The sequence below is a fragment of the Mustela putorius genome, unplaced genomic scaffold, assembly GCF_011764305.1.
Source record: "Mustela putorius furo isolate JIRA1106 unplaced genomic scaffold, ASM1176430v1.1 tig00003845_pilon_pilon_pilon, whole genome shotgun sequence".
Lineage (NCBI taxonomy): Eukaryota > Metazoa > Chordata > Mammalia > Carnivora > Mustelidae > Mustela > Mustela putorius.
In genome coordinates, this window is record NW_025421998.1 from 44,025,172 (window position 1) to 44,040,612 (window position 15,441).

The 15,441-nt window shown below is 36.8% G+C and overlaps 1 protein-coding gene across 3 annotated transcripts in view; it reads right to left on the minus strand.

Annotated features, from left to right (window-relative positions):
- Window positions 1-15,441, minus strand: part of THSD7A (thrombospondin type 1 domain containing 7A) — a 465,278-nt gene that overhangs the window by 16,013 nt on the left and 433,824 nt on the right. For all 3 annotated transcript variants that reach the window (XM_004743431.3, XM_004743432.3, XM_004743430.3), the window contains 5 exons: window positions 14,315-14,430; window positions 10,840-10,957; window positions 10,248-10,393; window positions 9,654-9,828; window positions 5,208-5,381 (listed from right to left, as the gene is read on the minus strand). In XM_004743431.3, coding sequence (XP_004743488.1) covers window positions 5,208-5,381; window positions 9,654-9,828; window positions 10,248-10,393; window positions 10,840-10,957; window positions 14,315-14,430 — 729 coding nt within the window. The remainder of the gene's footprint in view (window positions 1-5,207; window positions 5,382-9,653; window positions 9,829-10,247; window positions 10,394-10,839; window positions 10,958-14,314; window positions 14,431-15,441) is intronic.

Here is a 15,441-nt window from a genome sequence, read left to right on the forward strand (position 1 = left end):
AGTTTTACTTCTGCTTTTGTTTCTCTGGCCTGAGGAGACCTATCTAAACAAATGTTGCTAAGGCCAATGTCAAAGAAATTACTGCCTATGTTTTCTTCTCGGAGTTTTATGGTGTCAGGTATTATATTTAGGTCCTTAATTGATTTGGGGCTTATTTTTATGTGTGGCATAAGAAAGTGATCCAGTTTTATTCTTTCACATGTAGCTATCCAGTTTTCCCAGTACCATTTATTGAAGAGACTGTCTTTTCCCTGCTGTATCTTCTTGCCTTCCTTGGGGTGAATTAATTGACCATGTAAGTGTGGGTTTGTTTCTGGGCTTTATGGTCTACTGATCTAGGGGCCTATTTTTTTTTTTAATAATTTTTTATTTTTTATAAACATATATTTTTATCCCCAGGGGTACAGGTCTGTGAATCACCAGGTTTACCCACTTCACAGCACTCACCAAAGCACGTACCCTCCCCAATGTCCATAATCCCACCCCCTTCTCCCAAACACCCTCCCCCCAGCAACCCTCAGTTTGTTTTGTGAGATTAAGAGTCACTTATGGTTTGTCTCCCTCCCAATCCCATCTTGTTTCATTAATTCTTCTCCTACCCACTTAAGCCCCCATATTGCATCACCACTTCCTCATATCAGGGAGATCATATGATAGTTGTCTTTCTCTGCTTGACTTATTTCGCTAAGCATGATATGCTCTAGTTCCATCCATGTTGTCGCCCAAAACCATAAGATACCTAGGAATAAACCTAACCAAAGAGGCACAGAATCTATACTCATAAAACTATAAAGTACTCATGAAAGAAATTGAGGAAGACACAAAGAAATGGAAAAATGTTCCATGCTCCTGGATTGGAAGAATAAATATTGTGAAAATGTCTATGCTACCTAAAGCAATCTACACATTTAATGCAATTCCTATCAAAGTACCATCCATCTTTTTCGAAGAAATGGAACAAATAATTTTAAAATTTATATGGAACCAGAAAAGACCTCGAATAGCCAAAGGGATATTGAAAAAGAAAGCCAACGTTGGTGGCATCACAATTCCGGACTTCAAGCTCTATTACAAAGCTGTCATCATCAAGACAGCATGTTACTGGCACAAAAACAGACATATAGATCAATGGAACAGAATAGAGAGCCCAGAAATAGACCCTCAACTCTACGGTCAACTAATCTTCGACAAAGCAGGAAAGAATGTCCAATGGAAAAAAGACAGCCTCTTCAATAAATGGTGCTGGGAAAATTGGACAGCCACATGCAGAAAAATGAAATTGGACCATTTCCTTACACCACACACAAAAATAGACTCAAAATGGATGAAGGACCTCAATGTGCGAAAGGAATCCATCAAAATCCTTGAGGAGAACACAGGCAGCAACCTCTTCGACCTCAGCCTCAGCAACATCTTCCTAGGAACAACGCCAAAGGCAAGGGAAGCAAGGGCAAAAATGAACTATTGGGATTTCATCAAAATCAAAAGCTTTTGCACAGCAAAGGAAACAGTTATCAAAATCAAAAGACAACTGACAGAATGGGAGAAGATATTTGCAAATGACATATCAGATAAAGGACTAGTGTCTAGAATCTATAAAGAACTTAGCAAACTCAACACCCAAAGAACAAATAATCCAATCAAGAAATGGGCAGAGGACATGAACAGACATTTCTGCAAAGAAGACATCCAGATGGCCAACAGACACATGAAAAAGTGCTCTATATCACTCGGCATCAGGGAAATACAAATCAAAATCACAATGAGATATCACCTCACACCAATCAGAATGGCTAAAATAAACAAGTCAGGAAATGACAGATGCTGGCGAAGATGCGGAGAAAGGGGAACCCTCCTATACTGTTGGTGGGAATGCAAGCTGGTGCAGCCACTCTGGAAAACAGCATGGAGGTTCCTCAAAATGTTGAAAATAGAACTGCCCTATGACCCAGCAATTGCACTATTGGGTATTTACCCTAAAGATACAAATGTAGTGATCCAAAGGGGCACGTGCACCCGAATGTTTATAGCAGCAATGTCCACAATAGCCAAACTATGGAAAGAACCTAGATGTCCATCAACAGATGAATGGATCCAGAAGATGTGGTATATATACACAATGGAATACTATGCAGCCATCAAAAGAAATGAAATCTTGCCATTTGCGACAACAATAGGGGCCCATTTTTATGCCAATTCCATACTGTTTTGATTACTATAGCTTTGTAGTAAGTTTGACATCTGCATCTGTGCTACTTTTCAGCTTTGTTGCTCTTTCTCAAGATTGCTTTGGCTGTTCAGGTTTTTGATTCCATATAAATCTTATGATTATTTGTGCTAGTTCTATTAAAAAACAACAACAACAACAACAAAAACAAACCAAACCTACTGGTACTTTGGTAGGGGTTATACTAATTCTTCGAATCCATGAGCATGATCTCTCTTTCCATTTATATATGTGGTCTCTAATTTCCCTCATCAATGCCTTATGATTTTCAGTGTACAGTCTTTTACTTCCTCAGTTAAGTTTATTTCTAGATATTGTATTCTTTTTGGTACAATTGTAAATGAAGTTTCTTTTTCTTCTGTTTTGTTATTAGTCTATAGAAATGCAATGGGTTTCTATATATCAATTTTGTATCCTGCAACTTAACGTGATTCATTTTATTCTAATAGTTTTTGGGGGGAGGGTCTTCTGTGTATAATATTACATCATCTGTAAGCAGTGACAGTTTTACTTCTTCCTTACCAACTTGGATGCTTCTCATGTCTTTTTATTATCTGATTGCTGTAGCTCGGATTTCCAGTAGTACACTGACTACAAGTGGTGAGGGAGGATAATATCCTTGTTGTACTTCTGTTCTTAATGATGAACAATTACGAGCTGGTCTATGAAGTGTAATAATGTTAGCTGTGGGTTTGTCAAAGATGGCCTTTGCTATGCTGAGAACCACCTGTTGAGTTTTTATCATGAGCGATGTTCTATTATTTTTTTGTTTTGTTACAATTTTTAAGGTGAAAATCATATAGTAATCTGAATGGTTATTTCTTTGTTTTCAAGTATTAAGCTTCTGGTTGTGTTTTGGCTAGAATCTTCTTTACTAGGTTGAAAAGAAGTAGCCACAGTGAGCATCCTTGCTTTGTTACTGATTGCAAGGGAATGTCTCTTATGTTTCCCCTAATATTGTATGTATGCTGTTAGTTTTGGTACATAACATTTATCAGGTAAAATGATTTCCTTCTAGTTCAAGTTTTATTGGGAAATTTTTATTGTAAATTAATTTTGCATTATATGAACACCCTTTCAACGCATATTTAAAAATTATATGCCATTTTTTCTGTTGCTGTGAGGACTTACGTTAGTTTTTCCTAATATTTAGGCATCTTTGTACTTTCAAAATCATAAGATATTAATGGTTTGGTTAGATAATACTCTTTCATGATTTGACATCTATTTTCATTGGTGAATTTATTAACTGATTTTACTGACAGGGTTGTGCTCTCATGGAGCTGGAGAGATTTTCCTCATCTTTTTTCCCCACACAACTTTATTTTTTAAGATTTCACATAAAAGGGAGTGGTTTGTTTCTTTAAATATTGGTAAAACTCAAATATTTGATATATCTGAGTTTTTTTTAATTTTTAAAGATTTTATTTATTTATTTTACAGGAAGAGAGAGAGAGAAAGCAACAAGCAGGCAGAGAGGCAGGCAGAGGCAGACTCCCTGCTGAGCAAGAAGCCCCAGGACCCCGGGATCATGACCTAAGTTGAAGGCAGTGGCTTAACCCAGTGAGCCATCCAGGCGTCCCAATAAATCTGAGTTTTAAATAGTTACAGACTCCATGGTGTAGATTCTCAATTATTCTTGGTATAAATTACAACAACATTCTAGATTACCTTGAAGTATTTATATTAGCAAAATTTATTCAAAAATATATTTTCAAACTCCATTCTATTTGTTGTAATATTGATTTTTATTTTTTCCCCCATTTTGCAGTATAGATTTTGCTTTTTTTTTTCCCCCTTGATTTTTACCTTGAGGTGGTCTATTTAGTTTTGGTCAACTATTGGTTGTTGATTATCTTGTTTTCTATCTCATGAAATTTATATTTATCTGTATTAGTTACATTCTACTTTTTGTTTAAAAAAAAAAATTCTCTTGAGTTTAATGCTTAGCTCATTTTAAACTTTTCTCCTTCCCATTTAGGCATTTAAGGCTTGAAGTTCTCTCCTAAGAACTTTTGTGCTGCCTCCCACAGGCCATTTGGTATGTAATGCCCTGGAAGTGTGGTTTTTAGTTTTTACCCATGTGTGTGCATGGGGAGATTTCTTTTGTAATTTTCATTAGTGACTTCTAATTTTGTTTGTCCTTTTGGTTTGAGAAAATCTTTCCCTGGGATTTATTTCACTTTCATTACTACATTGTCCTAGGACATAAGGAATAATTTATCTGGTTGGTGAATTTGGGAAGATTCAACTGACAAGGGGATGATTCTACCTACTTCTTAAGTCATCTAGCACATTTGGTTTTTATTCTAAGCATTGTTCCTTCACATTCTAAGCTCTCTCCTCCAACTTTTCAGTAATAACAGTAATATTTTGACTTCTATTTGCTATTAAATGTTAAACTCCCTAATTGTTTCAAAACACAAGCAGGAAGGAATGGGTTGTTCGTTGACCCTATAAATTCTTAGGTTTTCATCTAGACTGCCTCTGTGTTCCCAAACTATGACATTTTAATGTGCAGTGGTTCTTGGAAATGTTATGAATTTCGTGGCTCTATATGTACATATACATACACATATAAACCTATAAACATGTATGTTCATGTGTTATGTCAAATTCTTATCAACACTTTATCAATTTCTAAGAATACAGTGAAACCTCTCACTTTGCTGTGGATTTTTGTTTCCACTGATTTAAATAAAGGATACTGTTGTGACAAGGGTTGTCCTGGGTGTACAAATAATGTGCTCTCAGTTATTGTAGCTCATAAATAGATGTAAAAAAATATCTCTTATCTAATTTATGAAAGGTAGAAAGATTTTTCTTCCTATAAGCTTTAAAATTCAGGATCATACTCCTAATTCTCAGTCTTAAGCAAGATCTTAGCAAATTACTTATTGAACAGAAAAGTCCATATCTTGTGCTTTTGTCTATCAATGTAAAAATGAATTAAAAAGATTTCATGATTTGCAGCACTCACCATTACATGATTTTGTTTCTAACATTTGCTCTGGGCACAGATGCTGATTTTCTAGTTCCTGTATAATCACAGCTCTAGAACGGACCTGTATTCCACCAAAGCCTAGGTCTTCACCATTCACACAGGTTAGCTGACACAGGCTCCACGAAGACCAGTCCTTCAGATAACAGTCACCTGCAAAACACAGGTTTTTGGTTTATACCCATACCAATAAACAGTGGCCCATAGTAATTTTACTTCTTAACCTCACTGGAAAATGTAGGACTAGCATACCAAAAAAACCATGATATTTGTAAGATTTAGAAGACTATTTAATATTTGTGAATTTGTAAGTGTGTATCGATGTTACTTTTGGAGTGGATGTTATTGGGTATGGACTATGGATTGAAGGAGCTTGTTCCTTGTGATTCACCTCCTCTGAAGAGACAAAAATAGTTGATTTAAAACCTACCACCACTACTCTTGTCATTATTATAAAAGGGTATATCATCTTGTAGGTACTTATAATTTCAAAAGAATTTGAACTCCGAGGCTGAGAAAACTGGCATGTATACTTTTTTTCTCTCCTATTGCTTACCAGAGGTGTGGAGGTGAGAAAGCCAATTGAATAACTGGAGTAGTGACAATAATGCTTGTAATTTTACCTGATCTACAGCTCAATCCACTTCTCCTTTTTTTCAATCATTTACTGAAGAATAATACACATGAAAAAATGTTGGAATTTTCTCAACGTGATTACAAAACCATGCAACCAATACTCATATCAAGCAATGGGGCATTCTCGGAATTTCAGAAGCTCTTCTTGGGTTATATCTGGAATTACACTGTACATATCTTCAACAAATATTTCACTCCTTTATGTTTGCAAGATCCACATATATTTATGTAGTTTTAGTTTGATCATTCTTTTTTTTTTTAAGATTTTATTTATTTATTTGACAGAGAGAAATCACAAGTAGATGGAGAGGCAGGCAGAAAGAGAGAGAGAGGGAAGCAGGCTCCCTGCCAAGCAGAGAGCCTGATGCGGGACTCGATCCCAGGACCCTGAGATCATGACCTGAGCCGAAGGCAGAGGCTTAACCCACTGAGCCACCCAGGCGCCCCTAGTTTGATCATTCTTACTGCTGTACTTTGTTCCACCATATGAAGATATCACGATATCCATTTTAGTGGTGGTAGGTGGAGAGTTGTAAACTTTTTCTATTAGGAATACTGCTGTTTTGAACATTTTAGTATGAGTCTTTGAACTTTTATGTGCATTTCTATTGGGTTCATACCTAGCAGTGGAGTTGCTGGACCCTGGTGTATCATGTGTTCAACCTCTTCAACCATTTTAAGAACAGGGAAGAGTTAATGAAATATCTTTCCCATATACCCATCCATTCTTCAGGACTGACTGATGATACTGTTCAGAGGATACAGTATTATGATAGACACAAATCCATAGGGATTCTTATCATGTTAATTATTCTAGCCATACCACATGCATAATTCATATTGCCTTACATTATGCTGCAGATGTCTAATATTAGCACAAAGTTGCCTGGAGATCTGATTAATGAAAACATGTCTTGTGTTATAATTAAGAAATCTTGGTCAGGCATGAATTATTGACTAATAGATGTATAATAGTAAAGTGGAGTGATTTTTGTAGATCTTTATAATAGTATATCATTAATATTCAATGTCCTCCTGAAGTGCAGAAAATTCTAGTAAATTTTACAAGTGTTACAAGCATGTTTAAATACTTTTTGGTCCCCCAGTTTTTAATTACGCAGGGGAAACTATTAAAATTTTAAACACTCCTCTCAAGATAAAGGTAATATAACTCTACCTCAGTTATTGCAGACTACATGGAAATAAAGCCTACTAGTAAAAAAGTAGGTTTTATCTCTCTGCTTATAGCACTTGAAATAGTGTATTTTACAATAGAATTCAAAACATCTTTTAGTAATTGACTGTGATTTATATATTCCTCACCCCCAAAGAATCCAGTTCAGGCTTCAGAGATTTAATAACAACAAATGAGAATGAGACATTAGCTTGTACTAAACATACTTTCATATTGTGACTGTGACCATACAAAGCATAATAATAAACTACACTATGCCTGTAAAAGACAGGACAAGTGTATGAAATGCACATCCCTACTTTAGTATTTTGTTCTTTAAAGTTTGGTAGCTCTTGTATTGCCAATTTTCAAAACCCATTATTGGAGAAAACCAGCCAAGAGAGGTACTGAGATGCATAGATTGTAATTTACCAAAAAAGAACAGCCTCCTCCTGGATATATAATTAATTTAATTAGAATGGTGTGTTTTCCCTGTTGGGTATTATGGGATCTTCCTTTCCTCTGGGTCACTTAGGACAAAGTTCAATCTTGTATTTACTTATATTAGTATTAGATTTGCAACTCTCTCTTCCATTAGAAGGTAAACTCAATGTGGACAGGGTATATTTGTCTCTCGCTGTATCTCCAATCTTGAGCCCTCGGCAGGGCCCCCAATAACACTTGATAATAATCAAATGAATGGGTGATTGGGCTGCAGGAAGTATAATGAAAACAAGTAGGAGAAACTCCACAAGGAAGTAGACACCAATGCCTGGCGAGGAGGTCAGTGTTGTGGGTATCACAATAATCGTATTAATGGCCCTGGAGAATTGGCTTTGGAAGAGATGGGCCTTACCAACTTTTAGGTTCGGTCACCTTTCAGGGACTATGTGACCATTCAGCACATCGAAGCCCAAAGGTTCAGTCCTTGGCTCTTCTCAGAGCCCTTACCTGCTGCCACCGCCTGAACCTCAGTCTGTTGTGAAGCAAAATGATTTTATGAAATTTAATTGTGTGTGAGATCTGGACTGAGATCGGGCCAGTATTGGGGGGGGGCAGGAAATGGAACAGGGGAATTGCTGGATCAGGCTGTTATTAGCAAGTGTTGGAATGCCCAAGAAACAATACTTAGCCTATGCCTAGAAAGTAAGATTTTTGAAAAGCTCTTTCTTCTCCTGAAGTAGAGGAACCCATCTGTACACACAAAACCATTACAGTTGAATATGCACAGTGAGAAGATGCTCTCAAACTCTAGCATTTAGTTCAAAGGATTGGGTTTTATCTACTGCTCTGTTTAATTTTATTCAGTTCATCTTGATAAACTATAGAAACTGCCAATATAATCACCTCAAATAATTTACCTGCTGAAGAATAAGCAAATTAATGAGAATGAGTGAACCACCTCTATTGTCAGCTTTTTACAGTGTTTAGACACTTAATTCCATTAGAATAAACTTTTGAAAATATGTTCTCCATCTTTAAAATTTTCTTTGACTACCTAAGTAAAAAAGGTAGGATTTATTTTTGTCTCCAATATTTGTTTGCCAAATACTTTTTATCTTGGGGGGATCTTGTTGTGAAATAACACATTTCTTAAAGATATTAATATTTTTCTTATATGCAAATTGAGAGAATAAGCACTTTCCACTGAGGGTGAAGTATAGGCAGTTTATTTCCAATCTTCTTCTTTCCTGGCCTACTACTAATAAAGTGTTTCCCCCATCTTTCTCAAAGCCTTTGGCTCATGTTTGACATTGAACTTACTTTGACTTCTATCTACCCTCAAGTTCTCTGCCTCAAGCCCAAATTCCTAAATATTAGCTTCTCACTGTTTGCCAATTATCTCTAAACTATCTGATATATAATATTTGCTTTCCACATTTTACTGCATGAACCCCTTGTGTCTAACTTTGAATTGGAATAATTTCTTTCAATATTTTCTTCCATATATTTTTTTCTCTTGATGATGTAGCTGGGGATAGCACTTGAGGTTCATGACCATTTGCTATCACACTTTGCATACATTCCATTGTCTTTTGGCTTTCATTGTAACTAAGAAGAATTCTTTTATAATTTTAAATGATTGCCTTCAGTTGCAAGTAATCTGGTTTTTTTCTTGATGCTTTCTTGTTATTTCTCTACATTTTATGTTTTATTTACAATATACCAATGTGCAAATTTATTATTGACTCTATTCAGGACCTAGAGTAAGCTTTCGTTATAAGGACTTAATCTTTCTTTAGCCATTATGAGTTTAGATCCTGCTTCTCTTTCTCCTGGAAGTCCTAAATTTCCTAAATGGAAATTCTGTCATACTTGTCCTGTCAAGCATGAGCCTAAGGTCTTAACTACCATTCCCTGCAGGTGTTAAAACTCCAGGTGGGTGGATGTCCGCAGAGGCCACATGGGAGACCCAGACTTCACCCTTCACTGGGTAATAAGGCAGTACCCCCTTCACCCACACTACAGTATCCAGTTATTGGCACAGATACTACTGAATGAGAAGAACTTGCTGACAGGACTTGAGTATCTATACAACTTAGACTATACCCCTTTCTCAACCCTGGTGCTAACAGGAAATGACCAAACTATGAATTCTGTTTTGGTATTGTTACCTGGGCAAGGCTGGGTGCAGGTCTCCTCGAGAACCATTTTTTTATTACCATCTATGATGGGTTCAATGTCAGTACAGAATTCTTCATCCACCACTTTGCTGAAATCATCAGCTGATCCATCAGTCACTACACAAGAAATGTTCCTTGTTCTGGTCCCTTCGCCACACTGGGCATCCTGAAATGCAGGAAGAAATAACTAATTAGGAAAAGAAAAATAATTCATTAGCGAGCTCATCACTTACAGTCATCTCTACACCACTGATTTTGATTTATGAGCAGTTAAAGAACCATTTGTAACCCTAGGGAAGAAGTCCTATAGGACACTAGCTATAAAGTAGACAATGAACAATCTATTTGTTTTCTAGCCAAAGACAGGCAAATAAATTTTCATTAAAATGAATCAGTCTCCAAATGATTTAAAAAACACAGGACAGGGACTGCTTATTATCAAAACTAATTAAACAGTTACAAAATGGCAAAGCATCTAAAATCTTCAGGAGGAAACATGCTGTCAGCTCTGAAAAATACTTCTGAAAACAAGTCTCTGCGGATAAAGGACACACATTTCCATATAACTTCTTGAGATCTGATTACCTGCACTTGGCATAGAGACCACTGGCCATACTGCCACTGGTAACAGGGTTTCACTGGGCAAGGCTTGGACTGTTCCATCAGGGCAGGGCATGGCCGCCCATCACCCTGAAAGGGCTGGGTCACTGTGCGTCTTCGGACCATTTTTCCTTAAAGAGATACAAAGGGATGCAGCTCTAGTGACATATTTGTGCAAGCATGTATCTTGAGAGAGGGCATCACAGACATTTCTGCTGAGGAGACCTAAGGGATGAGTAAGGCTCAGACGTTTTGGAGAGAAAGACACTGACTCAACCTTTCTGAAGATTATCTGGTAAGACTTAAAGCAAGAAGGATATTTTATTTCCTTTTTTTTTTTAAAGATTTTATTTATTTATTTGACAGAGAGAGATCATAAGTAGGCAGAGAGACAGGCAGAGAGAGAGAGAGAGAGGAAAGCAGGCTCCCTGCTGAGCAGATAGCCTGACGCAGGACTCAATCCCAGGACCCTGAGATCATGACCCGAGCTGAAGGCAGCGGCTTAACCCACTGAGCTATCCAGGCGCCCTATTTCCTTTTCCTCGACCTTGGGTCTAATGTTAATGAAGGTACAAACCTGTGAGGCCACATGTTTGAGAACATTCTGACCAAGGAGACCAGTCGGAAAGTTGACAGTTGACCGGGCATTCCACCATGCAGGATGTGTTCATTGGCCAGTTCTTCTCCAGGCCAAGCTGCAAGGAGAGAGGCAGATCTGTTTGTCCTGAGCTGGAAGCACGGCTCAGTGCTTAGAAGAAGGGAGGAAGAGAAGTAGAGTAGTGGAGAGGAGAGGAAGAGAAAGCAAGAAGTATAACAGAATAAAAAGGCACCTGGAGGTCAAACACCCACACTTAAAAATAGAAAGTGGCTCAATCAATCCAGAAGAGTGGGAGCAAAGGGCACAGGATGAGTGCTGGAGCCCATTTACTCAATGCTGTTGAACTGTTTAAATAAGTCATGAAAAAAATTGGCTTAACTTCCCTAAACAAGGAATGAAGAGGTGTAAGCACAATTCCTTTCCATTAGTTAAAAAACAAGAATATCACCAATACGTAGATCTATAGTGGTATCTCTGGGATATAACTTATTTTTTCACGTGCATGTTAAACTGAAAAGCAAAAGGTTTGAAAGACAAATCACCATTCGAAACTATTATTATAACACACTGAAATAATACAAAATATTAGTTGTTAAGTACACTATCTCTTTCAAAAGGAAATATTGTTCAATAGAACTTTTTATTATGACTATTTCATACGCATTTATTATTTTTTTTTACAAAGATTTTATTTTCTAAAACTGATCTCAGCAGCTAACTGTAGGATAACTCCCTTATTCTGGTTAGCCTCTCATCAGATACTAATATTGTGACAATCTGTTGGCATTGAGTTCCTTACTTAAGCATTCTACTTTTAAAATCAGAGATTTCAAACTCATTGTCTGTATACACTAACAGTTAAAAAGTCCAAGGTTCAAAGTAGCATGAACATAGAAATATTTAAGAGCTTGTTAGAAGAGTACAATTTTGGGGGCGGGAGTAATCCTTGGGAATTTGCAAGATTTTGTTTCATTTCTGTATGGAAAGGAAGTTCAAGTGTCTAATGTACATAACAAAAGCTGGCAAAAGAAAATTTTTCTGAAATCTTGTGTTGTGGCCCAAGTATAGCTTGTGGCTCTAGGTTATCCGCTGAGAGAGGATCAGGTCATGACTGCAGGCTCCATACCTCTGCAGGCACTGCCATTATATTCTCCACCAGTAATACTTGACAAAGCTGAGCATTCAGTAAAAAAGTTTTTTTTACTATTTTTACCATATCCATTGAAGTCTCATAAAGTCACTTAAAGCCATGGGAGGTCGAAGAAAGACTTACAGTGATTATATGCAAAAAATGATGTGTAACATTTAAGGTAGACCATTGTTTTCAGGAAAGAAGATCTGAATCACAGAATTCAACTGTTACTGACTCATTTCACTACAGAATTGAAAAGAATGTCTGTGTATAGATGCCCTGGGCATCCAGTAGTAAGACATTTTAACCCTCTGCTCCTTTTTTCCTTCTATTTATTGTGTCCTTTTTCCCCCCTCTCTCTTACTCTCTCATCTGTCTAAACCTATGTGTCTAAGTAAATGGAATCTGTTCAGGGATCAAAGAATAGGAAAGGAGAAACCAATTACTAGATATTGGGTGAATAAAGAAAACATCAAAGGAAAAATGCTATATACATGCTAGATGGGTTTAACCCTAATTGTCCTTTTTGTTGGGTAGGAATGGCATTTTTTTTTCTTTTTGGCTGTTAGGGACACAGCAAGAGTTAGCTACTGCTGTTATGCTGAATGCAGGGTTTGCACATGTATTAGTAGGGAGGCAATCAATCCATTATTAAAAAAGATAGCCAGCTTTTCTCAGGGCTATTATTTAATACTACTGCATCCATGGGGATGGATAAAATGGGATAGGAGTTGTTTATTCCAATTCCTGCAGAGAGAGCACTGTTCTCCCTAAAGACAGTGTTTACTAGAACGTTATAATTTGAATCCCTAATTGTCACCACAGCATTTGAACATTATAATATTAGTGCATAGGAGTAAGTTTATCTAGACTCCTGGATAATTGAAATTAGTTATTTCTCAGGGTTTACTCATATTTCACTAAAGACATAAAGGAGTCTGGGTATCCCTCTGTCCTATAGTCATGTTTTTAAATTGGTTTTGTATGATTTGGGTTTAGCTTTCACAAAGCTCTCAGCTATTCATGGTAGATTTCATTCTAATCCAGGATGACATTTATATGTACATTTGCAAAAAAAGGAGATAACATTAATTAACTAGAAGTAGATCAAAGCTCTCCAGCCAATATATGACTATAATAATGTTCATTAATACTAATGTTATTTTTATAATGATTACATTACTTTGATGTTACTAGTTTCAAAACCAAATTAATTCAGGTATAAAATTTACAATTAAAGTGTGAATACACTAAATTATGTTATAAGATGGTGGTGAGTGGAATTTATTAAGTAAACAACTTGGTTTCAGCACACTCGGGAACTCCGTTCCCATGGAAGATATAACGAAGTTGTTAGGGCCAACATGACAAAGATATCAAATGGATTAAGATATTTCCATCTCAAGGTTTTTCAGGAGCTGGAACAATTTACTATGGGCTTATATAACCCCTGGGATGTTTAGATAGAAGTTATGGTCACCATGTTTATTGAACCCTAATGGAGTCATAAGCTCCTCTCTCTCTGTCCAAGATCTATTGAAGCTCCTGCTTATCTTGTTTCATGTTTAACCCAGTGGGGCTTACATGCAGGAGAGGTTAAAACCTGTCAGGAACGTGAGTACACATTTGGTATGGGAGTCAGACAAAATCATTACAACATGAAGTGTAGCTTCATGAAAGCTAAGAAAGACCAACAACTATGTTTCCCACATTTCATAAGGTCATACTTAGAAATGACGACATCACTTTATAAACTGGGAAGTTAATAGCTACTTTATAAACTGGGAAGTTAATAGCTACCTCCGAGTTACAGTGGCAGACTTCACTCCTTTGTCTGAATTTCAAGCTCTCATCCAGACCTGAGTACTTAGACTCTCACAGCTGGATATTAGATCCTAATATCAAAATCTGCTACCAAACCACATGCGATCAATGTTTAGCAACAGAGAGAATAAATGATGGCTCTTGGCAGGTGTCCCAGGCAACACAAAATTCACATGAAATTACAAAAGATGATGAGTAGTCTGATTAAGATTTATTGCCTTTATTCACCTTGATTACTTATTGTTCCCCAAGCATTTCTTTCAAAATAGGCTAATTAGCATACCTTTGGGCTCCAAGCAGAACAAAATACAGGAAATTATGTGTAGAAATCAGTACTTGGACACTGTTTCTTTACAAGAGGGTGCTTAGCAGTCTCTGAATAGTGCAGAGAAACATCTGCTGGCAATGAGCTGCACTGAGCACAGGTCACTTGGCTCAGCATGAATCGAAATTATTAGGGAAGAATTTACTCACAGATATAACACAGTATCCCCTCACCTCTTCACAATATTTCAGGTCAACCGACTTGCCATCACTTCGAACACAATCCAACATCCTGGTTTTAATGCCATTTCCACAAACTGCCTTCTCACTCAGCTGACATGTACTCCAGTCTGAAAGGAAGGGAGCCCATCAGAACAGAAGGCTACGTAGGAAACAGATTTCAAATGAAACTCTGATGACCTGAATCCCATATTTAATTCACAACTGCTTCCTAAGCCCCACAATCAATCATCCCACATGCAGAGCATATGGGTCCCGGCTTTGAACATATCAAAAGTCAAATGGAATTGCTGGGGTTGCACAAAGCTACAGGGATTATTCTTGAAGGCAGATGTCTACTTGACAATCTTCGACAGCTAGCCGTTTGGTGACATTGTGAAACTGGCTTTGGCCTGCAGATCAAATGTCACTTAAAATTTTTTTTCCCTAATAAAAGGAGAAATTTAAAACTCAACATTAGTTTTATTTTAGCAAAATCATCATAATTTTAATGGGTTCCACTTTAACTGTGTCGCTTTAGTCAAATATACCATTTGGCTTACTGTTCATTCTTAGAATATTTTAAAATATATACTTATTTATTTCAAAATCACTTTTGGCCAGATCTATTTAGTACTTTTATTTCATGTCTTTTGCAAAATGATTTTTTCATCTTTCCAGAGTAGCATAGCATATCCTGGAGAACTGTGACTTCTTTATATCATCAAAGGAAACTGAAGAGAAAAACCTAAGGAAGCAAAAAGCCAATCTGACTACTGTGTGCTATGGTACGAGGTTTGGAGTTTATTTTGGTGTGAGAATTACTCGGGAAGAATTCCCAGATAAGCTTCAGTATTGCCATGCATCATGTAAACCAACACATTTTCTTCTTTCCTAGACTCTCTGCCTTGATGGTATGGAAGGGTTATAGGAAAAAAGGGAATTCCTAATAAATCTTTTTTTCTGAATGAACAACCCATGTATCCTTTTTCATCTGTACCTTTGATAATACAGAAATATTAGTATCTTTGTCATATACTTTTTGGTAGCTCAAGATTACCGACATTTTTACATCAGACTAATTATGCTCATAAACTATCTCCACACAAAGAATTGTCCCAGGATGATATAGCTATTAAACA